Source organism: Ambystoma mexicanum, chromosome 9 (assembly GCF_040938575.1).
Source record: "Ambystoma mexicanum isolate Mex_15411 chromosome 9, UKY_AmexF1_1, whole genome shotgun sequence".
NCBI classification, from domain to species: Eukaryota; Metazoa; Chordata; class Amphibia; order Caudata; family Ambystomatidae; genus Ambystoma; species Ambystoma mexicanum.
This window is the reverse complement of record NC_090931.1, coordinates 746203852-746230650: the sequence shown is the minus strand read 5'-3', so window position 1 is coordinate 746230650 and position 26799 is coordinate 746203852. Positions and strand designations below refer to the sequence as shown.

Below are 26799 nucleotides of genomic sequence, written 5' to 3'. Positions count from 1 at the left end.
CTCAGCAGGCATAAACGTCCAATCACCCCCTGGCTTGAATGAATGCCAGTTCCCCACCTACACAGCCTTTCTTACATGCCAAGTGAAATACGTCACATATGGCAGTGCAAACTCCCCGAGTGTGAAGGATGGATCAAAGGTCTTTATCTTACAAATATAGATGTATCTCTTTTACGCTAGTTAGGGTTGGGGCGCGGTTCACTAATGGACTTTCCTCGCTCAAGCTCCCATGGGCTCCCTCCACCCTAGGCCAGGCGTCCCTATAACCCAGGTTTTCAAACTAGTGATCGGTAACACCGATTATCCAAGGATAACTATAGGTGAGGGCATAATGGCCAAAGCCTCATCAATCTGCTTCCTCAGGGTTCATCTACAGAGTTCCTGACCTGCCGCTCTCAGGTGTTCTCAACAACATGATGTGGTTTTCTATTTTTGCCGAAGTTAGACACTCTGGTCCTTTCTCTCTGTCTCGGTCACTCCATTTCTCTCATTTTCCTGATCTTACGACTTCCTCTATTCTAATCATGGGTGGATAGCTTAATGGCAACGTATGCGCCTTGGAAGCAAGATGAGACTATGCAACACAGGTTCGATCCCCGGGTCCGTGCTTAGAAACCTCTCGGTCTTTAAGCGAGTTAGAAATACGCAACTAAGACAAAAAATAAATAAATTACGCAACTGAAAAAACGAACAATTCCTGTAACAGTGCCTCAATGCCCGCGGGCTGTGTGAGCGCTTTAAAAATAAAAAGCAAAATAAATAATCACACTCTCCTCCTCACGTCCTTTCTCGCTCCCTCCAACTGTCTTCCTCTTCTCTCTCCCTTTCTGTCCCTCAAATGTCAGCACTCTCTCGCCACATCTCTCTTCAACTCTCCCCTCTACGCTCCTCTCCTCTACTGTACTGTAATTTACTCTATTCTCATGTAACCTCAACTTCCTCTCCCCTCTCCATTCTGCTCTCTCACACACTCCTTTCACACCCTCAGTCACTCTTCTAGCACGCTCTCAATCAGCCTTCTACTCTGTACCTATACCCTCTCACACAGCCTCCCATACACACATTCATATCCTCAATCTCCCATTTAGGTACCACTCTATCTTACTGCCAACACGTCACCTACAACAAACTCTGGCATAATCTTGGTAATGCTTCGCTTAACCATCCTTCCCCCACCTAGTATCCAGGTCCGCCTCCACGCCACCTGACCCCACTTGAACACCCTTCATTCATTCTGGCTCATGCTGGGCTTTTATGTCCCTGAAATCTTCTTCCTTCTTTTTTCTCCCCATTCCATTGGTTACCCTGCTCATCCTACCCCTCAGACCAATCTGGGCTTGCTCTTCTCCCCGGGGTTGGGCCACAATAGCTGGATGATTTAAAAAAAACTTTAGCCCCACGCGCTTTTCGCACATAGGGGTTAAATCAGTCTCTATGTCGCGGGCTTGGTTGCTGTGCGGCTATCACATGGGTGCAGTAAATCACCTTTAGTTGAATGGCCCTTTCGTTTGACCGGTGCTGCTGTTCTTGAATCACTTGCAGAGTCTGCGGCTTCATTCTGCAGAGCGCAGTGACTTTCAGCTGCTGCATGGCCTTCTGAGACTAGTAGTCCTGTAAAGAAACAAAATTAATTCTGGCCAGGATTTAGTATACCCGTCCCACTCGGGGAAGCATGTCTGGGGATGCTTATGGTCTCGAGCAAAAGGGATGTTACCTAGCAGTTCGGGCTGCACTGCCCCTTTGGGGGTGAGAACAAGCCTGATTTGCATATGGTATTTCGCCCTTCTGCAATCCTTGGCAGGTGAAGAAGGAAGGTCCGGAAGGTTGCTCAGAGAAATTGCCAGAGGATTAAGATTCATTCTGAACCTTCCAGCCATCACCTCTTTGTTTTTCTTTGTCACCCCAAGTGCGACGGGTATGCCCAGACGCGGTGTGATGTTTCCTCTGGTTTTCTTTTAGTATATAGTTTGGTAGGTGTGCTTGGTGTGTGTGTGTGAGAAGTATTCTACTGTTGGTTGGTGTGGCCTTAACTTTGTAATACAGACTACTGAGACTGGCCCAAGGCAAGATGGAGTTTCTCAATAGGAGCTCTGATTGGCTAGAGAGGACAGCAAGACTACAATGAAAATTCTAAACTGTCACTCTCTGCCTTTCATCGTTGTAGCCCAAGCTGAGAGGACGTGTATTGTAGTTGCTCCTGCTGAAGCTTTGGGCCTTGTGGATCTGGACTGTCAGGTCCCTAGCAGTCAAGCAGCTACTCTTTGTGGGTTTCCAGGAGAGGAGTCAGGATTGTCAGGAGAAAAACTCTGCTGAAGATAAGAAATCTTGAAGTTACGTTTGAAGATCATACTAAGATAAATGACTTGCTTTTGGTTTATAAAACTTTGTCTGTGATTTCCTGGAATCGTTATTTAAAGAAAACTAAGACTTTGGTATGGTTTGACAATTTATCTGCATTGTTTTAAAGAGCGTGTATTTGCTCATTTGCTTCAGTTAATTGCGCGCAAGGATTGTATTTGTGTGCTCTGTGCGTGCGAGGCCTCGCACTGTGACATGTTTTCTTTAACGCACGCGTATGGAGTACTCTGCAGCGTGTGTACTCATTTGCGCATGCCTGAACTCTTCAGCGCGTGTACGTGGACATTTAGCTATGCGTTTCTTTTAGCGCGTGTGCGGCGGTAACTGTTGCTGTGTGTATATAGTGCAAGTGTGCACGGTCTGCAATAACTACGTGTTTTCTTCAGCGTGTGTGCGCGGTAACTTGCTATGTGTATATATTGCGTGTGCGCACGGTCTGCACAAACTATGTGATTTCTTCAGCACGTGTGCCGGGTAATAGCTGCTACGTGTTTAAAACGGAGTGTGCGCGATCTTCAAAAAACTGCGTGTATTCTTCAGTGCGTGTACGCAGAAACTGTAGATACGTGTTTTCTACTGCGCATGCTTTGCAAAACCTATCTTTTATCCTTCAGCGCGTGTGCGTGTTTAGTGTTAAAAGTATAGAAGGATCCAATTCTAAAGCTGAACATTAACTGGACCTATGTACAGTTTAAAAAGCAAGAGTCAAGGTTAAAAAAGAAGTTACTGCTTATTTCAAGAGACTCAAAAAAGAGGTAGAAAGTATTTCAGTAACCTGTTCTCAGCAAATTGTTACAATCTCCTCTGAGATATTTTAGGAGAAGAACCAGGTACGATTTTTAATTCTTTAGTTAAGGATTGAACTCTTTTAACTTTGATAATAAGTGAGTAATGAGGGAATCTGTGTTTGTTTATGTATTTACTGCAAGTTCAACATCATCTAGTGTTGACGTCACCAACCTGGTGTTTTTTATGTTATCCACTTCCCCTTTCCCTTTGGGGTGTAGTAAGCAGAGCTGAATATAAACTAGTTCTGAGTGTTACACTTCAGGGGGGATTGTCGGGGGTTCAGCAGCTTCCGTAGATGCAGGAATACTCTCAGCCTGACACGCGGGTCCTACTTCTCACTGATGACGCCCAATGAGGCTGAAACTTGTCTGGGGATGATTTTGGTCTCATGCAGAAGGGCTGTGACCAAGCAGTTCGGGCTGGACTTCCCTTTTAGGGGCGGGACCCAGCCTGATTTGCTTATGGTCTTTCCCGTTCTGTAATGGCTTGGCAGGCGAAGAACGATGGTCAGGAGGGTTGCCCAGAGCAATTGCCAGAGGTTTCTAAACTTCCCAGCCATCACATCTTTGTTTTACTTTGAAAAAGTATTGCACATGTATGGGAGACAGACAGAGGGCCCCCTCAACTGCTTCACCTTACCTCAGGGGCACGTCTGATGTGGTGAAAAACCTGGTAGGTGTCCTGCCCCAGGTCTAGAGGGGAGACTTGAACGGCCCTGCCTCGATTCCTCTACCCCTAGAGGGATCAGGACTGTGACCCTGTCACAATTATCACTTGCCAACGGCTAGCAGTGAGTGTACATTTTGGGGAAAATCATTTGCTTTATCATAATTATTACTGCAACGTTTTGAAAAATGATGGTTAGACCAATCAATTCTGTTTGTCAGGTGGTCTGAGAATATCAAGTTGAACCTGGTCTCTGGCCTCATTGGTGACAGTGTCTTGGGTCCATCCATCAGAACTAGTTCCAATTCCTATAAACAGGTGACTAGTTTCACAATCTGTTTCTTCAAGACTCTGGTTCTTCACAGGCTGCAGTAGTTCCTCACTTGCTTGTATTTGAGTTTGATAACCTTTCCGTCAGCAGTCCTGATGTCTAATCTTCAGTTCACACAATACAATTGGTGTTTCCTTGTTTTGGTTCACTGTATCTAACTTTCTCTTCAGAGGTAAGGGGCACTTGGTTATCAGTGTCAACAATGCAAACCTGTTTCCCTTTCCTTAATTCAGGACTCAGCTTCCCCTTCAGGGTTACTGGCAAGATGGGACATGGTTTCCCTTCAGGTTTCAAAATCTCACTTCCAAATGTACTACACACATGCATTTCCGCAATGTCACAGAAATGCACCACCCTCCCTTCAGGATGTCCAACTTCTTCAACGATGTTTGGAAAATTGACTTCAGTTACCACACTACAACACTGTTTCATCCTCCACACTTCAGGATTCACCATCAGATGGGAACGTGAGCTTCCACTCCAACAATGCAAGCGTCTTTCATTTTCCTCACATCATGCATTCACAAACACTCCCTCAGAGGTTTTGCACACGTAGTGGGTATTCACACAATGCCACAGCCTTTCACCTTCTTCACTTTGGACTCCGCAGATTCTCCGTCTGAGATGTTGAAAATTTGAACTTAAGTATCTACGAATTGCCTCAGTTCATTTCCTCTTCAAGTATTCACTGCCTCCACCTCAGGGATCTTGGGATCTGTTACAATGTCCCTTGCCTTAGGTTAGGAAATTAGGCGGGGGAAACCATTAGGGCCAGGTGCAAGAAGTGAGGTAGGGCTTGGAGCAGTTGTATAGAGGGTTCCCCAAGTTCCTCAGCACATCTCTAGCCTGTGTTTGTCCTACCACTCTAAACCTCACCATGGCCCATAGTAGTCCCAGGCTGCAGAACTCAACTATTATCCAGAATTCCCAGAGTACAATGCCCGGTGTTGTCCCATAGCACTATTGTGCACAGGACTGTGTTGTCACATAGTTTTTTTCCGATGGCCAACCATCTTATCCCCCTAAATATTGACTGACAACAGTATGACACACAAGCAGGATCATACCCCACTGAACTATATCCCAACACTGTCAAATAGTTTGTGGCACAACAAAAGCATTTAACTTTCCTTGCATTAAGCAACAGACACCAAGAAAAGTGTTATGGCACTGGAGCAGAGGTGTACTGAATTGTGAAGCACTGTACATGGCTCAGCTCGCTGAATCAATCACAAAACCTTTGTAAGGGCCAAAATGATGTAAGCCCTTTTTAATGCTTCGACCTGCAGAACCCCATGGCCAAATCACATAAGGAGACCCAGCTGAGAGCAGGAGCTTGAATTCCTATAGCCAACTCCTGCACAGGCTAAGCTGTTCACCGTAAAGGATTGTCCTTATTTTTGGGGGCTTTGGCCAGTTCTGAGGCATTATAAAACAGCCCACCACAGTGGGGGAGAATGCAAAGTTCCAGTGGGCAGCTGTGCTTCAGAACATCAGGGACAGGTAGGCACCATCAACCCCAGGACAATGCAGACATAGAAATGCCATGCAGTGCATGAACCAAGACACAAAACAAAACTAAAGATCGTGGGACACAAACACACCTGCTTTTGCTAGCACAGATCTCGCACGGCACCACAAAAAGAATGATTGAGCCTGCAATCCTCCCAAACTGCAGGCCTCAATTCTCACCCGTAGTCCTCCACACGCTCAACTGCGGTGAAGCTGGCCTGCCAACAGGAGGGACAGGGACTCCAGGTCATATGCAGGGAGGACTCAAAATCATATAATACCAATCCGGATCTAAGAAGGGGAGGGAGTGGAACAGGGAAGGCCATAGGACATTCAGCATATAGAAGAGAAGTGAGGGATATACACTGAGACAACCCAATAGTCATTGTGTCTTTTCTGTCTCCCAGCAGGGCAAGTCAGGGGACAGTGATCCCTTGAGATGTTGGAAGGCCTATTAAGCACCAGGAAGAGCAAACAACAAACCAGAGATCCACACGAAGAAGCCAGACACCAGAAGTCTGAAGACATTAGTGAACCCATTGATGAAATTAAAATATAAAAAGCACAAGCACCGCTTCCCTGGTCCTTTCACACGAGCGTAGCAGGAAGGACTGCAGTGGCTGGGGCGTGGAAGGAAAGCAGAAAGACTAACAAACCAAGTAGAGAGGGGGAGGCAGAGAAATCACGACTGTTGTAACGTGCAGTAGAGAGAGGAGGAACAGCGCAGGTATCCTGGGAAAGGGGAAAAGTGTGGGTAAAGAGTCTTTGGAGTGGGAAGAGGAGAGACCTCAGAGGGAGGTAGAGAAGACCAGAGGATTAAGGAAGACAGCGGACAGAGAAAACCGCGGCCAGGAGAGTGGCAGAGAAAATAGTGTAGGGGAAAAGAAAGGAGAATGCATAAAGACTTCCAGAAACATTGAAGCAGAAATTTGGGGGCATGCTATATAGAGAATGAGACGAACCAGAGGGATGGAAAGACAGAACCGACAACGGAAGGAAGAAATAAGCCAAGAGGGGAAGTGAAGTCAGGAAGGTGGGAGGGAAGAGAGGATATAAATAGAAGGGACAGGTCAAGGTGGCCAAACGGGGGATTACAGAGATCCTGCCAAATAAGAACCCCTTCAATTTATGCTGGCAATGAAGGTGGCAGATCCGCTTCCCAGTATTCTAGGGCCCAGCCTTGAAGCACCCTGGGTTCAATGCTATCTGGAGAAACCTGACTAAGTATGGCGAGACTAGAAGCAAGCCTGAACTCCAAGCATACATGGAGAGGATTACCTGTGACTCATCATCCATATTACTGCAAAGGCATCAGAAAGCACCAAGCAAGCCACATCAGAAGTGTGGGCAAGAATTAAAATCAGACTGACAGAGTAGATTGTTGCTCGACTTGCTGTAGGCATAAACCAAGGACAGAGAGATGGATGAAAGAGTACCACGCTCAAGCAATGGGAAATTGCTCCCATTTCTTTTATTTTAATACACTATCAGTTTAAGCTGGTCACCCAAAAACCGAAAACCTGTTCAAACCATATTCACAGTCTTAAGTGGTCTATTGCTCCCTCGCTGGTGACAGAATATTGACTTCAGATCCCACATGGCAAAAGCCTAACTTTTCTTACATTCCCAGCGTGCAATACATTTCCCTTTCTTGATTGACCCTTTCGGATTCCTCCTGGATCGGATTCTCCAGTGTCATCGTTCAACATGCATTTATGCTCGCTCAATCTTGCTTGCACTGGCATGCCTCCATCTGACCAATGAGTCTACAGTACCAGCCTTGTACGTTTGGTCCTTCTCCACGTCCCTCCCCTACAGCGGGGCTTGTTCTGCGCATGTGCTCACCACAGCCACAAGCTTCCCCACTCCTGCTCAATTTAGTCACTGCTCTCTCTTGGCTGTTTGGCTTCGTCCGAGGATCAGTGTTTGGGAGCCTCCGATGGGGCCCAGGTTTACCTATTGCTCCAGCCTTTCGCTTAGTGTCTTTGTATACTCCAGGGATGGTTCCCAGCTACCTCGCTTCTGATGACCTCCTTAGTATTGACATGGGCTTGGGTCTCCACTTACTCACTTGTCTTCTCGAACAACATCCTCCAAGACCAGCTTTCACCACATGTGGGTCTGCAGCATTGGGTGTCTCTCAAGCGGCACCCCTTGCTAAATAACAGTCACTCAATTCTGGCTGCTAACCCCTTTCAACCTCTTATAGGCCATTGTCTGGGTGAAAAGGGTACATGGAGGAAAACAATTTCTCCTCTGTAATAGTTCTATAGGAACGTGGGGCACTTTATCAAATTACTGACGATGATAATGCTGTAACTTCATATAGCAATCCGAAATAGATTCCTCCCATGCCCAAGCAATGCACTAATAGGTGTTAGAAGACATTTTAAATCAACCGTCGAAGCACATACGGCTGAGTCTGCCTGCTGCAATGTAATGCTTTGACTGGAGGTTGCACACACATGTCTGAAGCAAATGCTTAACTTGCTCCATTAACTAGTGATAGAAATGTGATTGATCAATCTGGCTATTGAAGGCATTAGAGGCTGGCCTACCTGCATCTATTGCCCTCACGGAAAAAATGTTGGTCAGACAATCAAATTGAATGTGTCTTTTTGAGGCCAATTAGGCTGCAATTTACGTGTGGTTTACTGCAGACTTTCCTATGTCAAGGTTGTGTGTGGAGGAGTAAAAAAGAAAAAACGTAGACACACCAACTCTTTGAGAAAACTCGGCTAAATCTTATGAGTGATGATTCGGTGCATACGCATCACCAGCTTGTTCTGTAGACTTTATAAGGTTCTCAGACACAAAGGACCTGATGTATCTGTGCCTTGCCAACATAATGGCAATCAAAAACAATGTTTCCCAAGCTCGAAGTTTTATGTCACAAAAAGGGTTTGTATGCATATGCCTCAAACCTGCCAGTCAGGCATTAATAGAGTCAAGAATGGAGACCTTGTTGGTGTTAGGGCCTGCTTGGTCCACAATAATAAGATTTGAAGACGCATCCATCAGTCTAACCATACCTAAAGGTGCTGCCAGCAACATATACTATGGTGCCAAAGGTGTAAAATGGAGGTAGACGATGAGACTGTAGGGATGCTTGAGGTGTCTGGTACCAAGTCAGCGCACCACTCAAACAGTATCAGAAAATGAGATAACAGCAGTCCAAAGAAAAACTTGATAACAATGGGAAAATGAACAAATTGGGCCTCAGGTTTGGCAGTATTTCGATAGTAAATCCACCGAAATACAGCCAAACAGAATAACCGTTACTGTCACTTGGTCCTGTGGATTTACCGTGGAATTATAAGTGGTCGTAGGTGGTGAAAGTCCCCATTTTCTTTAGTCCATAGGACTCCATGGAGACTTTGGCAGAATTACCACCTGTGGTAATTCTGCCGATTTTGGCAGTAAGGTGGAGTATTCATCTCCAGCATTTTCCTGGGGGAAATTCCTCCTCCTAACCCCCAAAGGAGTAGTACAGCAGTAGCATAGTTAACACTGCATTTCTGTTAGCTAGATTTGAATTTGTATAGGAAAATCCCCTTCACATGCGAGCCCCCCGCACTTATTGCTGGACTACTGGATTTTTGGTCAGTTCTCCTGAGAGTGGGAAACGTTTTCCACACTCACTCATTCTTTTACCCTCTCTTTGGGATTTTTTGTATTTCTTTTTATACCTTTTTCTGGGAGTAATGCTTTCCTCCAAGTTGTGTGGCATCTGTCTGACTTTTGCAACACATAGCACTGTCTCTGTTCAGTGTTGATGAGAGCCCTTTGGGCTTCCCTTTTTATTTGTCTGTTATTATCCTTATGGTAACACATGTTCCAAGGGCAGGGGGGGATTTGTATCCTTCCCATTTTTTTTCTATTGCAAGATCGGCACACCCCACCTTATGTGGAGTGCTGAGGGGCTACCTTGTATCCTCTTTCTCACTGCTCCTGTATCTTTTTGGTCACAGTGACAAGCTAATCAGAATGGCTGGTGCCAGTGGTTTTATCCTACCTACTTTTGTGCAATGTTTACCCCCACGCTGTACTCACAGTAGTGGTATTACACAGAAGGGTCACCATTAACCCAAAATGGTGACACTGTTCTTTTTTTGCCATTTCAAGATGGCTTGTCCTTTCTTGGTCCTTCTTCTGTCATGCAGGGTGAGGGAGGCCTTGGTTTGACTTTTGTATTTGGCAGGTTTCCATGGGAAAGCGCATCCCGGTGCCAGTGTGTCTGTGAGGACAGGAAACCGTAGACGGCTCTGATGTTTGTCTTCTGTTGTGCCTGTCTGGAACCAGTTCCAACTGGGAGGCTGCCCCGCCCCGATAGTTTGAATGGTGCATGGGTGCGGATTGGCTGGGTTTCTGCATAAGAGGCATGGCTACTGAGGCTAAAGACAGGCGGACCACTGGAAGTGAAGATGCAACGAGAAAGAAGAGGGGAGATGCACGCAGCCACTTCCAGATGACCAGAGATGCCTTCTGAGTAACTGCTGCTGTTCGACCCCCTCCTTGCAAGCATCTTGAGAGCCCTGAAAAGAATGACTGTCTCCCTTATACTGGTGGTACCAATAAGTCGCAAGACGACCTGCATTTCGAGCAATCCCACAATGAGCTGTGACCTTCCCCGGCTGCAAACCGCCAATACCCTGGGACCTGGGACCATTGTACGGTGCAACGCCTTCCAAAGATTGAATCCTCCCGAAACTTTGGTGGACTCCTTCCAGACCTCCAGAGACAAGATTCCAATCTTTGAAGTCCCCTCACCAGAGTGCTGGACCGAGAAAGCGAGACTAATCCACCGGGCCGTAAACGTTCTTCACCGGTGCTTTCAAAAGGGTGCCAAAATCACAGATCCATGAATAATACTTTGCCTGGAGCCTCTTCACTCAACTGCTGCTGCGAGATCCATTCCAGTGTCCATTGTTTCGTCTGCCTGGCCAGGAATCCGGTGACCGGGTCTGCTGCTGCATCACAGGGGCATTGTGCTGGATCCTCTTCTTCACATTTAAAGGTACTTTGAGACTCTTGGTGGAGCTTATCTACAGTTGCTTTGCTGCTCCTGTGTTACTGGAGATCTGATTCGGGGGTTTGGGAGTTCGCCCATTCAAGTTCGCCCAGGCCTAACGCCTGTGTGCCTTCAGGGGGCCTTCTCAGAAGTCCCCGAGCCCATTTTACAACAGAAAAGCTGTACTTACTTGTTACAGAAGTTTCCACTGGAACTACCGACTTTCTACAGCTCGTGCCTTGCTAATTTTGCCCTCCAATCAGACTCCTAGCTAGATTGGGATGGAATTCTTAAGTGGTAGGCCCTGAGAAAAGTATTACAAGTGTTTAAAAAGTATTGACCTGCATTGTGTTGGTTACCTTAAACAATTATTACAAAAGTATTTTACTTACCTTTCTGAATTGCATACTGCCATTCTCAAAGTACTACAAATGTTTTACTGTAAATATTGCATTGGTTTTTCTAAATTGCTCATTGTGCGTTATAGTACTTATCTTTCTAAAGAATCCCCTTTACTTTAGTGCATATATAAAATAAACCATTCTTTTAATATAACTTTTAGTGTGTCAGTGTTTCTTTGGCCTATGTGTAAACGGTTCCATGTCCCTTTACCGGCGCACATTTTTTCCAAGTAATTTTCTTCGAAGCAATTACTTTGAAAAAACTTGACATTTATTTTTTTTATTTGGGGGGTCCTCCCCAAATCCCCCCCCTTACCTATACTCGTAAGGAGGCCCACCGTCTGCTCCAAGGCAGAGTGACTGTTCCCAATCAGGTAATGCACTAAGCATGTTATTTGTTGCAAATTGCTTGTGGCATAAAATGGATGTTTTGAACCCTGGACATTGAAGCAAACGCTATCTGAGCAAAAAAACGAAAGGTTTCAAGGAGACGCAAGCATTGACAAAGCCAACAGTGTGGCTTTAAAGGCATGGTCTAGTCAAAAATTTTATTTAAAAAATAGATAGGCAACATAAAAAAAAATACTAGCATTCTCTTTTTTAAAACTTCCTATGTAAAATTTTTAGCTATTCAAGCTCAAAATTCGCAAAAGCAAGCACATGGGCGCATCCATTTTGTGAAATGGATGCCCACCTGTGCTGGCTTTTGCTTTTGCGGCACTAATGAAGGAAAAGCCAGCCAGCTGTAGTAAACAAAAGCTACCGCTGGGTGGCTTTCCCTTCATTAGTGCTGTACGCGGAGGACGGGGACCGGAGACCAGAGCAGGAAAGCTGCAGCTGAATCTCGGTAAGTGCTATTTATTTTATTTTTTTTAAAATAAGCACTAGCTGTGTGTTTTTTTCTACGTTTTCCGGGCTGGAGGAGCCCGGAAAACTTAGAAATAAAACCGCAGCTTTAAAAACGTATGTTTGCGGTCGCTTTTGAAGCGACTGCAAACATAAATACAACGTTATTGTGTTAGAAAACGCTGCGGTTTTTCTTTCCAAGTTTCTCAGGCTCCTCCGGAGACCCAAAGTGAAAGCCACAGCAGGCAGAAACACAACGCGGTTGTGTTTGCATGCCGCTTCGTGTTTCTGCCTACAGCTGATTTCCCATTTGGGGCTCTCGGGCTCCCCGTGGGGAGCCCGAGAGCCCCAAATAGGAAATGCTAAATGCTGCGTTGTGTCTGCCTAAATCTGCTTTCCCATTTGGGGCTCTCGGGCTCCCAATTGGGAGCCCGAGAGCCCCAAATGGGAAAGCAGATTCAGGCAGAAACAAAGCAGTTGTTTTCCGCAATGCTGCGTTGTTTCTGCCTGAATCTGCTTTCCCATTTGGGGCTCTCAGGCTCCCCGTGGGGAGCCCGAGAGCCCCAAATGGGAAAGCAGATTCAGGCAGAAACAAAGCAGTTGTGTTGGAAAACGCTGCGGTTTTTCTTTTCGAGTTTCTCAGGCTCCGCGTTTTCCAACACAATAACGTTGAATTTATGTTTGCGGTCGCTTCAAAAGCGACCGCAAACATAAATACAACGTTTTTAAAGCTGCGGTTTTATTTCTAAGTTTTCCGGGCTCCTCCAGCCCGGAAAACTTAGAAAAAAAAACACAGCTAGTGCTTATTTTTTTTTTTAAATAAATAGCACTTACCGAGATTTCCTGCTCTGGTCTCCGGTCCCCATCCTCCGCGTACAGCACTAATGAAGGGAAAGCCACCCAGCGGTAGCTTTTGTTTACTACAGCTGGCTGGCTTTTCCTTCATTAGTGCCGCAAAAGCCAGCACAGGAGGTCATCCATTTCACAAAATGGATGCGCCCATGAGCTTGCTTTTGCGAATTTTGAGCTTGAATAGCTCAAAATTTTACATAGGAAGTTTTAAAAAAGAGAATGCTAGTATTTTTTTTTATGTTGCCTATCTATTTTTTAAATAAAATGTTTTACTAGACCATGCCTTTAATAATGAAGTCCTTCTGTCAAACGTGTCTCCTCCTAGACCCTGGGCGATCTGTATCACTCAAGGAGCATGTCACAAAAGAGGACTGAGCCCCCCACCGGGCTAACCATGTGTGCCTTTCCATTTATATTGGTGTAGCATGCCATTTCCCAGATATCTTCAACAATATCCTTTTCTCCCTCTATTTGGCACAAAGGTGCCACCCACAAACTAAAAGTAATGGCGCAATCAAACCTGTGTAACGGTAATGCAGTGTGCACTGAAGGAACCCTAATGATCATTGCAGTGGTGGGAGGGCGCTCCCTTCTAGCCAAAGCCATGTAGCCCCTCTAGGTGATGCTTCCACCAATGGGTTAAAACGAATAGTGGCACTGAAGCACCACCTGAGCTGCAACCAATAGTGGAGCTTGATCGTCACCTGTGACCAAGCTAAGGGTGGTGCTGAAGCATAACTTATCCCAAAACGAATTGTTACACTAAAAACTGGAACTAACAGGTATACTAAAGTGCCACCTATGAGCTAAAAACGAGTACTTAGTCTACAGTGCAAACTGAGCCAAATCTAGGCAGACTAAAAATACCGGACATGTTTCCCGATATACTCCTTACGGGATGCAAACGTGTCACCTAGAAGTTGGAACTATATATAAAGGAACAGCTAGGGAAAAAAGAACTCACTAAGGGGTAAACACCTGCTGCGCCGGGAACGTTGGCGCTCACAAGAAGCAGTTTCCAACCCACACCGACTATCAGAAAATAGGGCACTGGAAAGTGTGCGAGCCTACGAAGCGGAAGGTGGGGTAGCCCTGTAACCATGTGCGCACGCGCACGCGATGGCCCACCGCATTCTGCCATGGATCAAAACAGTTTTATGTGAAGAGATCTACTCTGGCTTCAGCCACTCAGTGGGAGGGATCACACACAGTGCAACATGGAATGTAGGACAACATGTGCGAATTCTCTCAACTGTAACTGACAAGAGAACCTTGATAAAAGTGAAATGACATACAGTTTTAAACATTTTCCCCAAATTACACATATATAAGAGATGTTTACTAAAACTAGAATGTTTAAATTTACGATTTGCCGGAAATCATAGGGGCTTGGCTCTAAAAACTACAACATACGTATTTTAAGAAGCAAAACAGGTGCATATGTAAAGCCAAAACTGAACATTCACCAACAAAGCGTGGTTATTTCTCTTTCCACCCCCCTCCCCAGGCAGCAGAACAGTTTACTGGATAGTCCACAGCATGGATTTCAAACAGCATTCTCTGCTCTCCGGGAGAAGGCTCAGAACATGCAATGTCATGTAAGACGAGACAGCAAAGAGGATAAAGAGAAGAAAAAAAGCTCACTCATGTTTCTGTTGCTTTACCTCATGAAGCGTGAGGTGTTTGCCGTCCTTCCTTTTTGAATCGAACCGCCCATAAATTGCACTGTACTTCCGGATTTCCTCGTCCTTATGAGGGTCGTCCTCGCTCATGTCAAAGATGTGACCAATCATTTTAGCCAGTTTCTTGTTGGTCTTCAGTAGCTCCTTGACCTCACTCAAGTCACTTTTTGGCAGGGAAGAGGCCATGCGTTCCACACACTCTGCCACAGAGAGGGCCGCAGCGGCGTCCAGGACTTCAGTGTTTTCTTTGGGAGAAGCAGGGGATCCCAAGTCAGCGGGGGAGAGGCTGTGCTCGCTCTCTGTGGTGTGATGCCCCTGCCAAAGCCTCCCTTCACTGCCACTCTGCAGGGGCGAGTGACCCACTCCATCGGATTTGCTTGGAGCCACACTTTGCACACACGTTGTGGCGGCGCACTTGGGTATCTTCAGATGAGGTTCCCGGGCACTACTGTTCCTCTCGTAACTACTGCAGGGTATTCCCAGCAAGGAAGGGGAGGCTTCTGGCAGTTTGTATATTGGGATGCTGCTGACGGGCATGGACGTGAGCGGCTGGTTGAAAAGGCCTGGATTTGTAACCCAGTCCCTCAGGGCCTTCTGCAACCTGCGTACATGCAAAGGCTTGCTGGCCATACCCACAAGAGCCATTATCTCCAGGAACTCCTCTTCTCCCGCTTCGCAGAGCTGCTGCACGTCGTCACCTCCTTGCTGAATAAAGGCATCAAAATAGGACAGCAGGTTGGCTCTCTGCAGTATTCTGTAGAGTTGCAACTCGCCTAGAGTTCTGGGCAAGGAGGATGCCATTGTGGACCTTAAGATGCAAACTGCAAAGACAAGGACAGAAGAATTAGGGCGAGCAATCAACAGGACTGAAGCCTCAAGTGTCTCTACCAGCGGCCAAGAACAGAACTTTCAGGAAAATTGATGTCTATTGAGGTAAACGCATACAAAAAATAACCCAAGACAGACCTCTCCCTTGCGGAATTAAGTTATTCTAACCTTCTATCACCTTTACCCAACGCAATATACACAAAAAGAAACGTAGCAAACAATGAAAATGCTAATAAACGGTCTGAAAATTAACTAAGCAAAACAATGTTAATATGAAACAATGATTTAAACAGAGTGGAAAGGTGATTTTACGGTATCCCGTGGTTTTTCTGACAGTAATTAATTCAAAGTAATTTAATTGTATAGAGGGTTGTGGGTTAAGGGGACAAAAGGTGTGGGGAGGGGCTTGGTTCGGGGTACTAGTGTAGGGGAAGGATGGGCTTGGGGACCCCATCCAAATAAAAAAAATGAAATATAAGTAATTCCTTCGAATAATCATTTCTAAGTAAATTACTTTGAAGTAATTACTATCGAAAAACGACATGGAACCGCTTTTACAGTTCCTGGAGTAAATGGAGTGAATACTAACTCAGTAGCCTAGTGGAGTCCAGTGGAAGAGTGTTAGAAGAATCAAAAGAAGCAGAAAGCGACACAAAGGGGGCAGAGGGGTCCGAGAGAGAGAGAGAGGACTGAAAAGATGGGAGCAAGATGGCATGGGAACAGATTTAAAAACCAAGCACAGAAATATGAAAATACATTTCTGATAAATGGGAAACCAGTGAAGATGGCAAAGCTAAAAAGGCGACGTCATTAAAAAAGGAATTGTGCAATTCTGTTCTAAAACAAAATGGAGTGCAGGAAAAGAATGTGCAGGAAGTCGGAGAAGGGGACATTTACAATTGCATAGCTGGAAAATAATAATTTTGAGAGAAGATGGTGGTTCAAAAAAATAAAATAAAAAAGGTGCACATCCATTCATGGAGGGTCGAAAGCGGAAATATTAAAGCCATGTAACATGACCGAGAAAAAGGAAAGGGATAATTGTGATGCCAAGATGGTGTGCGAAGATATAGAGGGGATAGCTATACAAAAAATAGGAAAGAAGTTCAAAAAGGGTTCAAGAAACAAACTGAAAGTGCCGAGGGGCGTATAGGCTGTTCCATAAAGGTTGATCTAATCCAAAAGTGATGGGAAGGGAAAGGGTACGTTCTGCAATGAAAGGGCACTAGATCCCACTGGAGGAAATGAGATTGCCGAGCACGGGTGTATGAAGGGATACAAGACGGTGTCATGGATAGATCCGTGGGGGGAAAGGAGAGTTATGATGTGTAATTAGGGAAGTGAATACCTGCGGTTGGACAGACAAAGGCAGAAACGAGAAAAGAACAGACGCAGAAATGCACAGAGGAAAGCATGTCATAGGAGTGAGAGACCCACTTTGCTGTAAGCGTCAGAAAGACCAGGAATAATAAGAATGGAAGCCTGCTTGCTGTGCAAGGAAGTGAGCTCTGAAATCATGGTCCAGAAGAGCAGTCTTGATACCCAATACATGTACACAAGCCAAAAAGGTAGGTTTTGTCCATGATTTCTTTTTAACATAAATCAAGTACTGAAGGCACACTCTGCTAAGATAGTTCTGTTACACCAATAGTACATTCAGAGGTGCAAATAAGCCATTTACACTCACCAGACTGCTTAGAAACAACACTGACAGTCCAAAATGTCACGTTACTGCTCGACAGAGCTGGTTCAAGCTGATTTCAGAAGGATGTGTGCCGGCGGGGTGAGCCAAGTAGCGGGTGAGAATGACCACAGGGATTAGCATGACCATGGGCAGTCAGTGGGCGTGGAAATAAACAAACAACCCCCAAACGCAATGTGTTCCTCCTCACGTCAACTCCCTCTATCGGTATTTCAATGCAGTACCTTTAATGTATAAGTGGCGCATCAGTGCAACGTAGTAGCCAGAACTAAAAAAGGAGTAGAACATAGTTTGCGATGGAAGACATTATAAGGCCTGTTGAAGGGTATCTTTGCCAGATGATAAAGCGACAACTAAGTAAAAAAAAAGTAACACTAAAAGACAGCAGTGCCTGGTCCAACAACATCAAACGTGTGAAAAGTTATAAACAAATGAGAAAAGCATCCGTTATGTACTGTTTAATAGCAATATAGTACTGCAGTATTTAGCAGTATACTCTATAAATTGTGGTCAACAAAAAGGTAAGTTACAGAACAAAAAGCATTCAAGCATACATTTCAGCTGATATTATAAATGAACAGGAACCATGCTATTTATATGCAAGCCACCAAAATATAGTCAAGAAAGTGTGCCATGGTTTCCCATGATAAGGACATCATCTAATCTCACTAGTGTGATTTCAAACCTTGAAGCTACCCAATAGCCTTTCCCACACAAATCTCATCTCTTATACCTTGCAAGACTTCCAGGACAGAAGAATGATGGGATAACAATCCCAGTAGAGTCCTAAGTTAATTATTGAATCCAATAATTTTGTCAACAATGAAATCAGTGTGCTGTTGCGACTATGGCACGTAGAGCAACTATACCTTATGTACTGAGGTAACTAAGCCACTGGTCTACCTCCATAACAGGTGCAACAAGGAAAGCGCATTTCCTTTCACAAAACACACGGGATTCTGGATCGAGTCCTAGCACCCAGAATCGAGGATGAAATTCCAAAACTGGATTCTGAAAAAAGTTAAATAAAGCTGGGATTCAGTCGAGGTCAATGAACCCTATACAAGTGGGCAACATAGCTAGACGATTGGTGGAGAGGAGAAGGGGCAAAACGGGGCTTTTGGTAAAAATCTAAATCTAGTGCCGTCTGCAGCCTCATGTACCTTATTGCACTAGGTAAATCACTACAAGATCACAATTCGGCTGAACAAGACGAAGGTGCACACTGGCCACAGAAGCCGCCCTGTAATGAGGACAACACGACATGCCTATAACATAACTAGGCTTTTAGGGGTCTGTACATTGGTTATTTTCAGGTTTCCGTAATAAAATGTAAAAAAAAAAAAAAAACAGCCTCATAAGTCCTGTTAGACACATTAATTCTTCCAAACGTTGGTCCAAACCCGTATTACGTGTGTGTTCAAATCAATCTACCAGCGCAGAATATGAAATGCTATGGCTTTCAACACTGCAAGAATCAATTACAGATCCTTCTGGAACCAAGGGCCAAAACATACACAAAGCAGGTGTTCAAGATCACACTAACCAGACGGCTTTGACAAGCTGCACCAAGTACATTAGCCACAACTCTGTAGCCTGACACTGGCAAAGTTGATCCAACTGCTTAGTTGCTCTTCTATGAAATAATTTGCTTTATTTAATTATTGCGCATTTGTAAGGCGCTCCTACATCAGAAATTGTGTTTTAAAGCGCCCGCAGGGCAGAGGGGAGAGAACATGGGAACAAATACGGATACGGATAAACAGGTGAACGGGGAAGAGGCGGCCCTACTAGGCCATGTGAGCATTCAGAACGTGCAAGAGCATGAAAACAGAGAGGGGCAGGGAAGAGGGGGCAAGTGCTACGCGTTCCAGGAAGTACCTTGTAGTAAGGTGTGTGCAGCAGTAAGTGCCTGGAAGAGGTCGCTTGGTACAGAGTGATCCCATGCCATTAATAAGTCAAGGGCTGTGAGAACACAAGCCAGTGGGTGTCTGAAGGCAAGTGCAGGGGGTGGTGCGAAAGGCTGAAGGCGATTGGGTGGAAGGCCGGGACCTAGAAGGACACATAAGGTCCCAGGCCACCAATCTCAGCAACTGTGGGATATTAGCACAGAAGTGAGAGAGGGAAGGAGGAGGTAAAGAGGAAAGTCTTGAGAAGCTCCCGGAATTTGAGGAGATCAGGTTCAAGACGGAGAGGAGGCTGTTCCAGAGCGAGGAGCCAGCTGAGAAGAGGGATTTGCCACCAGCTCGCTGCTTAGAGAAGCGCCTGACACGCAGAGAGTTGGAGCCGTAGGAGCGCAAGGATCTGGAAGGAGTGTATTTGGTGAGGTCAAGTTGTAGATAGATTGGTCCACAGCCCCAGACAGTCTTATGGATGATGTAGAGGGATTTGAATTTGATCCTTGCAGCAAGCGGGCAGCCAATGGAGGTATTTTAGAGCTGGAGAGCTACAGTACCTGGGATTGAGGCCAAGAATAAGTCTTCCAGCCCTGTTCTGGACAAGCTGGAGGGGCGGAGAGAGGAGGAGGGTATATTAAGGAAGAGGTTGTTGCAATAGTCAAGCCTGGAGAGTACCAGTGCTCTGGAGACATTGCTGGCACTGAGGCAGAGATCGTTGAAGGCACACCAGGATTGGATGGCAGATAGGCAGGCAGGAATGGTGGACAAAGAAGGAGGAGCATCAGAGGGAAGTTTGAAGAAGAGTCGGGTGTCATCTGCATAACACTGGAAGTGGGGGGAGAAAGTAAAGATAAGGTGAGCAAATAGAGCGAGATACACAGAGAGCTAGGGTGAGATGTTAGAGCCCTTTGGGAACACCACAGGTGGAGATAGAGGTAAGAGAGGAGAAAGAGCCCAGGATGACCTGGGAGGGACGGTCAGTGAGGAAGGAGGTCAGCCAGCCCAGTGCCCGCTCTGTGATACGATATGTTGATAAGAGGTGATCCAGCAGTGTAAACATGGCGGAGAGTGTTTAAATTAAAGTTCAAACAGTGGGAGAGAGTAAGATAGAAAGGGAAAGCAAGAGACATGGGACGAACAGGCACAAGAGTAAGAGTGCAGAGAAAGCGGGAAGAGGACAGAAAGAGTGAGCAAGTAGGAAGAAGCAGGGAAGGGAGAATATGATATGATAGATTTATAATGCGCTTAATACCCAGAGGTTTGTAAGCGTGGACTCAGGGATCGAACCTGTTTTGCTCAGCGTCGTCTTGCTTCCGAGGCACACACGTTGGCCCTGAGCTATCCTCCCGAGTATATTTGATATATTATATACTCATCACACAGTTAGTTCAACACAGATGAAAGGCAGCCAATAACTCTTAGTGCATCTTTTTGTATGTTGGGCCTACTGTAAGATGACTTTTGTTTAGTTTTGGATTATTGATGGTCCTTTAGCTCACCTAGCAGAGGAAAAAAGAAGTTTATATATACGGGCAGATGGCAAATGTGTATTCATAGAAACCCTCTCTAGTGGTGTGTCTGTATACCATTCTTCTGTATTTTTATAGGATTTATCATTTGGCGAACATTCTGTCTGCAGCGTAGTTGCAATAGGTTGCCACTAGTGCCAATGCAATGGAAAGAGTTCCACATATCAAGTCTGAGAGAATTTAGTTTATTTCGGTCTTGTTTTTTGCTTGAAGTGGGTGCCTGTTTTGTTTTACTGCAATGACTGATCGCATGCAGTGGTGTGAGAATGATTGCTGTCCCTTAGTCATGGTCTGATGTTTTTATCCGTTTTCTTTTGATACATGTTATGTGGGAAGATTTTGGGGGTAATTCATAGAAATTTGCGCACAAGTGGCGCACGCGGCTGGCGCACAGTGTGCGCGTGCGAATCTCTGCGCCAGCCGCATGCGCTAAAATCCATTTCCACGCACAGCGTATTCATGGATTTTAGCTACCAAAACCAGCCGTGGCGCAGAGTGGCGCAGCGACCCTGCAGCACAGCCTGTTACGCCCCCAAGAACGCCCCTCGCGCAAGGAAAAGCCATCAAAATCCCCAATCCAGCGCAAAGGGCTGTGCTAACCCTGTACCAGCATGGCAAGCGGGGAATGTGTATTACTGGGGTTCGCAGGAAGTTTCACACACGATTGGAGCAGGGTACGTGTATTTCGGGGGTGCGTGGGAAGTTTCACACGCGATTGGCCCTGTGCGAGTGGGGTACGTGTATTACTGGGGTTCGCAGGAAGTTTCACACACGATTGGAGCCGGGTACGTGTATTCCTGGGGTGCGTGGGAAGTTTCACACGCGAATTTGCTGTCAGAGCGGGGTACGTGAATTTCGGGAGTGCGCAGGGAGTCCTACACGTGAATTGGCAGTGTGGGCCCTCCCAGGTGTTCCCTCTACACCCTCCACGGCCCCTGCAGGCAGCCCACACCACAGGGGACTACCCTGCACCCCTTGGCCATATCCCGCAGGCAGCCCATCCACCATGGGCATGCCCCCCAGCCAAGCCACATGTCACCTTGCACTACTGATCACCAACTCATGTCCCCTTGCACCCCCGCCCCCCAGCACTGTTGGGCACCTGCCTGAAGGCCCCCACTCATGTGCCCCTGCACCCCCACCCCCCAGCAGTGAAATGCCGATCTCATGACACAAACCAAAAGTCAACTATGTACATCACACACATACACTGGTTGGCATTGCTTGTGTAAACCCACATTTTCACATGCATCAACCCAATGAGCGAATCCCACACATGGAACTAAAAAATGAAAATGTTTTATGTACATAAAATCAAAAATGAAATGAAAGCATACCAAAATATGAAACATGAAATGAAAAGCATGTGAAAAAGATGATTGAATGAAAATGATAACCAATCCAAAACAATTAGAAAGAAAAACAGTCCAAAGTCACCCTCCAACAACGCAAATCCAAAGGAAATGTAAAAAAAAAAAAAATCTCCATTGCTTCATGTTCATAATAAAAATTAAAAAAAAGAGAAATCAATCCATAGTCCAACTATTTACAATCCATTGTCCGGAAAAAAATAAATCCATTGCTCCATGTCCATAATGCAAAAAAAAAAAAAAAATGAATACATGATGAAACTATGTACAATCCATTGTCCAAGGATGTAAAGGGTCCATGATCCCAACCAAACAAATGAAACCTACCTAACAAACTACCTAAAAATATAACTATATACAAATTTGTGTGGCATTGTCCATTGACCACAAATAAAAGGAAAACGAAAAGGAAACCTAACTCTAAAAACTATTTACAAGGGCAGCGGGCTAGTCCGACGGCTGCCTTTTGGATGTCCCGGCTAGGGCATCATCGAACTCCTGCTCAATGTCCTGGAGGCGGTCCTCTTCCATGGCCCCGAGGGTTCGCAGTGACGACGACATGTTCTCCTCCAACTCCCTGCGAATTGCCTCGAGGCACTCGGCCCGCCTCAGGGCCCTCCGCATACAGTTCTCCGCCCTGACCATCGTGAGCTGTGCCTCTTCTGCCCGCTACCGCTCTGCATCTATAGCATGGCCTAATCGCTGCCACACGGAAGACACTTCCAGTCCTGGGTCCTCCTGCCCTCTGGCCGATGCCTGCCCCTCCAATGTCGAAGGCCCCGAGCCATGATGGCTCCCACCTTGTTGCTGCTGCTGCTGTGCCTCTACCTGTCCCCTGGCTCTTGCGGCCTGCACATCCTCCTCCGTCTGGGGTGCAGTTGTTGAGGTGGCCACCCCTGTTGGACGTCCGACTCCCGACTGTGGCAGGGATGTGTCCTCCACCAGCCTGGCCGCACAGTCAGAGGCAGCTCCACAGGGTACCCCAGGTGATACATGGGTGGGAAGATGGCATGGAGGACGACTGGCGCGTAGGAGGTCCAGCACACAGAGGAATCCAGCACTGGTGACCCGTCCCATCAGGTCAACGCGGTCAAAGAGGCACCCGAGATGACGTGCAGTCTCTTCACGAAAAAACTGCACGTCACCTCGCATGCCCCGTTGACGCAACGCTATCCCGGCCAGGACAGGCTTAACACGGTCCCGGATAGCCACGTCCGCAGGAAGAGGAAGGCCAGTTGTCGTGCGCTCATCCCCTCCCTGAAAACGTGTCTGGACGTAGGCATCCCTGCTGGTGTCAGATGATGCAGTGACAGGATCAGGGACAGGATTGCACACAGGCACCTCCACGGCGGCCTGTGCTGCCTCCTGTCCCTAGTCCTGCACTGCACCACTAGCACCAGTGGAATCCCCACCTCCAGACCCTGTGTGTTTCCCTTCCACGGCCGCCTCCTCCACCAAATCCCCCACCAACCTGGATGACTCCATGCCATCTTCATCCGTCGGATGACGGATGGAGGTCTCAGCTGCCCTTTCTACTGCCGAGGAGTCCACCTCCAACCTCCGCCTCTTGGACCTACCCTCGGCAGCTGCGGCCTGCGACGCAGCACCAGACTCCTCACTCCCCAACGAGATGACAATCTGGGAGGGGAGCCGGGCCTTGCGTATCCAGCTGGCGGGACGATCCCTGCCGCTGTGCTCCACAGCATCCTCTCCGCCCTCTTCTTCAGTTGATGCTGCAGACAGGGAGAGATAAAACACAGGCATCAGGGCACTGTACAATGGACTGATACACACATGACAGTTGCAGATGAGTGGCAATGTTTAACTTCAGACACGGCATCACACTCCATGACACACATGTCATTTTAACTCACACACATGAACATTTCAACAGCAATATTGCACCAGGCAGCACCATCCACACACATACAACAGCATGAACAGCCAAAGGTGAGCCTGACATCACATGAAAACCAAGGAGTGCACTAGACATGCACACACGCCACCACACTTACATGCATGTCTACATCTCCTCCAACTGTTGCAGTGATGAGATCGCCATACATGTCACATCTGCCATTCATCCTTCTACATATCAGTGTCACGTGCATCCATGTTGCATCACAGTTGCACACTTGTCAGATACACATACATGCACATGTACACAGTGCAGATACATGCATTATGAACCACCATCCATGCCACAACCATGCCAATGTACATACACAGAAATTCAAACATGTGTGCTCCCACACCTGCATTTGCCCAGCATGCTTACCAACACATACACCATCAATGTGTCTCACAACTGAGAGGACTCACATGTGGCAGCCTCACGCCCATGTTCATACACATCCCTACATGGCCCTACATAAACACATGTGCAACCTGCACAGTACTGGCACACCACGACACGCACAGCGTACTATCAACATGCATGTACACTTACCGCTCGACTCCAGACGGGTATGCCTGTCAAGGATCTGGACATAGAGCGCTGGGCATATGCGTTCCAGGACCCTCATTTGATGGTTCAAAAGCTGGTCCCGGCGTCCCTTGGCATCCGCTGCCCTAGCGAGGTGCCGGATCTTGTTGAGGGTCCTTGACCTGAAGTCCTCCCAGCGCTTCTTGACATGATGTAAGTCGCGGACTGCCACCCCCTCCGCGTTGATGGCAGTCACGATGTCCATCCAGATCCTGGTCCGTCCTTTGTCGGCGCGCGAACTTCCAAAGAGGGCATCATACTGCCCCAGGACTTGCTCCACCAGGACACCAACTTCGGTGGCAGTGAAGCTGGGGGCCCTCTGCCTCTCTGGCTGGGGGTTGCCAGGGCTGCCAGATGGTGCTGTGCTGAACATGGCAACCCCAGAGGCAGGAGTGGGTGGGCAACTGGGTCCTGGGGCTGGGCTGTGGTGCGATGGAATCCCAGTTGGGAGTATTCGGTTCCTGCAGGGGTGGTCACAGCAACTACACCCCTGGCTGACGTGCAGGCAGCAAATGGCAGGGCACGTGGGCAGCAGGCAGTCAGGCAGCAGCAGATGGCAGGTGGGAGCGTGCTCGGTCTCTGGGGGGCAGTAATTCGGCCTTCTGGGCAGGAGCGTGGTCTTCCGTGTGTTTTCGCGTGGCCAGCTTGATACAGAGTGATTTGGCACGTGAAAAAATTGCACGTCAGCGTGTAATTCGAGGAAAGGGCCTTAGCGCGTAAGCACGTCAGCACAAGTACGCGATTTCATTGGACCAAAGGCCCTTAGCACGTAAGCGCTTAAGTTACATTACGCGCGCGGGCGTTTCCCCTCATAGTACGTGATGACAGGGCACACGTGGAAAAACTGCGTGTCCGAGTGTCATCGCGTGTAATTGGAGGAAAGCGCCCGCGTGCACACGTATCTGACGTGTACGTGTGGGCCGGTTTAAAAGCTATGTGTAGGATGCCATTTCCTTGTACCTGCTTTTCGTGGAGAGCGAGTGGGTGAAATCTGTACTTCTTGTCGGTTCACACGCGATTACTTCACAGCGTTTCTAGTTCGTACTCCGTTACCTCCGACAGCTCTTTTCTGAATTTTTGTCTGGCCTGTTTCCTCAGACTTCACTTCTCCTTTTGTCCTGTCTCCTCAGACAGCGTACATTTCTTCTTTTGGCGGGGGTGTTGCCAACGCGCACACGCGCGTATTTTTCACATTCTTTTTCCAGGCAGACGGTGAGTTCCGCACGTACTTAGCAACTGTGCTTGCCCCGTGTGTCGCGTTCCCCTTCAGAGATCATTGTAGGCTGCGTGTATTACGCGTACGCTTATTTTTATGTTTCTGGGTGCCACAGCGTAGTGCGGGTTCATTTTTTCACGCACGTGGTCTACGAGGGGTTGCGTGCATGTTAATTTTTGATTTTGGGCTGCCTGTGCGTTGCGTGACCAGTCATCTTCCCCCAGGGGTCACAGACAGCCTTGTTAGAGCCAGACAGCCTTGTTAGAGCACTAGAGTACGAATTCCATCTAGTATCCTACCCCTTTGACCCCCAATTGCCCAGGACAATATTTTACTGCAACTCCCATACGCACAACATCAGTGCCATGGTTGGGAGGCGACCAAGCGGTAAGGGAGGCAAAGGTGGCTGGCCTTCAAAAGGTGGGTGGGGTAGGGGAAGTGGCCGGGATTTGCAGGGTGCCCCTATACGCCCATGTGTGGAGGAACAATCGGGGACACCCATGCCCCCCCCATGGTTGAGGGAAACGTGGCTGACACCATCCCAGCTCAGCCCCTGTTGGACCAGCCCATTGTGGCACCTGACGACTCCCTGGCTGACTTCCAGGTCAGCAAGTCTAGGCCACGTGTGGTGGTGCAAGTTGTTGTCACCAAGCCACGTGGATCTGGGGCAGCTATGTCATCTGCTGCCCCAAGTATACAGGGTGGGGAGGCTGCAGGGGCAGCTGCAGCTCCATCCGCCCCAGCTCTGACTCTCCCAGCCAGGACAGTGTCAGTCCAGGTCCATCAAACTGACGTTCCCCCTGCCAACATTACCCTGCTACCAATGCCTGCATCAAGACCTATGGTCATTGTGCATTCCCACACTCCTACTACCCAGTCCACCGGTGATTCTGCCCCTACTGACCAGAGCGGCGTAGAAGAGGAAGAAGGGTGCTCTGGCACGACAGGCTGAGACCCCAGACACGGCTACTGTAACGCTCACCTGACTCCCACGGAGGCGCTGGCCTGGTTCGCGCTGCTGTGACCTCTTCTAAGGTGATGCGCAGGGTTCGGAAGACGGACTGGACCGGGCCCCCAAATCTGGCTTGTCTGGCTCGCAGAAGTATCCTTCTGTAGGCGAAAATAGGGGATTAACTGTCTGCGGGGTAATGCAATCGGCCTCCCACTTTCCCCTCTCACCCTCCTCGAAACCCTTCTGTGATTCCTCGTAGCGTCTCACCTTAGGGTCTGGAAGGACGAGCTCTCCATCCTGCTTCTGATGCAGGGGCGCGTTGGTATCCAGTTACTTCACTGGATTTTCGGATTGGTGAGAACCAAACTTGC

At 47.4% G+C, this 26799-nt stretch overlaps 1 protein-coding gene across 1 annotated transcript in view; it reads right to left on the bottom strand.

The window, feature by feature from the left end:
* NAB1 (NGFI-A binding protein 1) overlaps positions 1-26799 on the bottom strand; it is a 226022-nt gene that overhangs the window by 80281 nt on the left and 118942 nt on the right. The window contains exon 2 of the mRNA XM_069615674.1: positions 14431-15269. Coding sequence (XP_069471775.1) covers positions 14431-15249 — 819 coding nt within the window. The 5' untranslated portion in view covers positions 15250-15269. The remainder of the gene's footprint in view (positions 1-14430; positions 15270-26799) is intronic.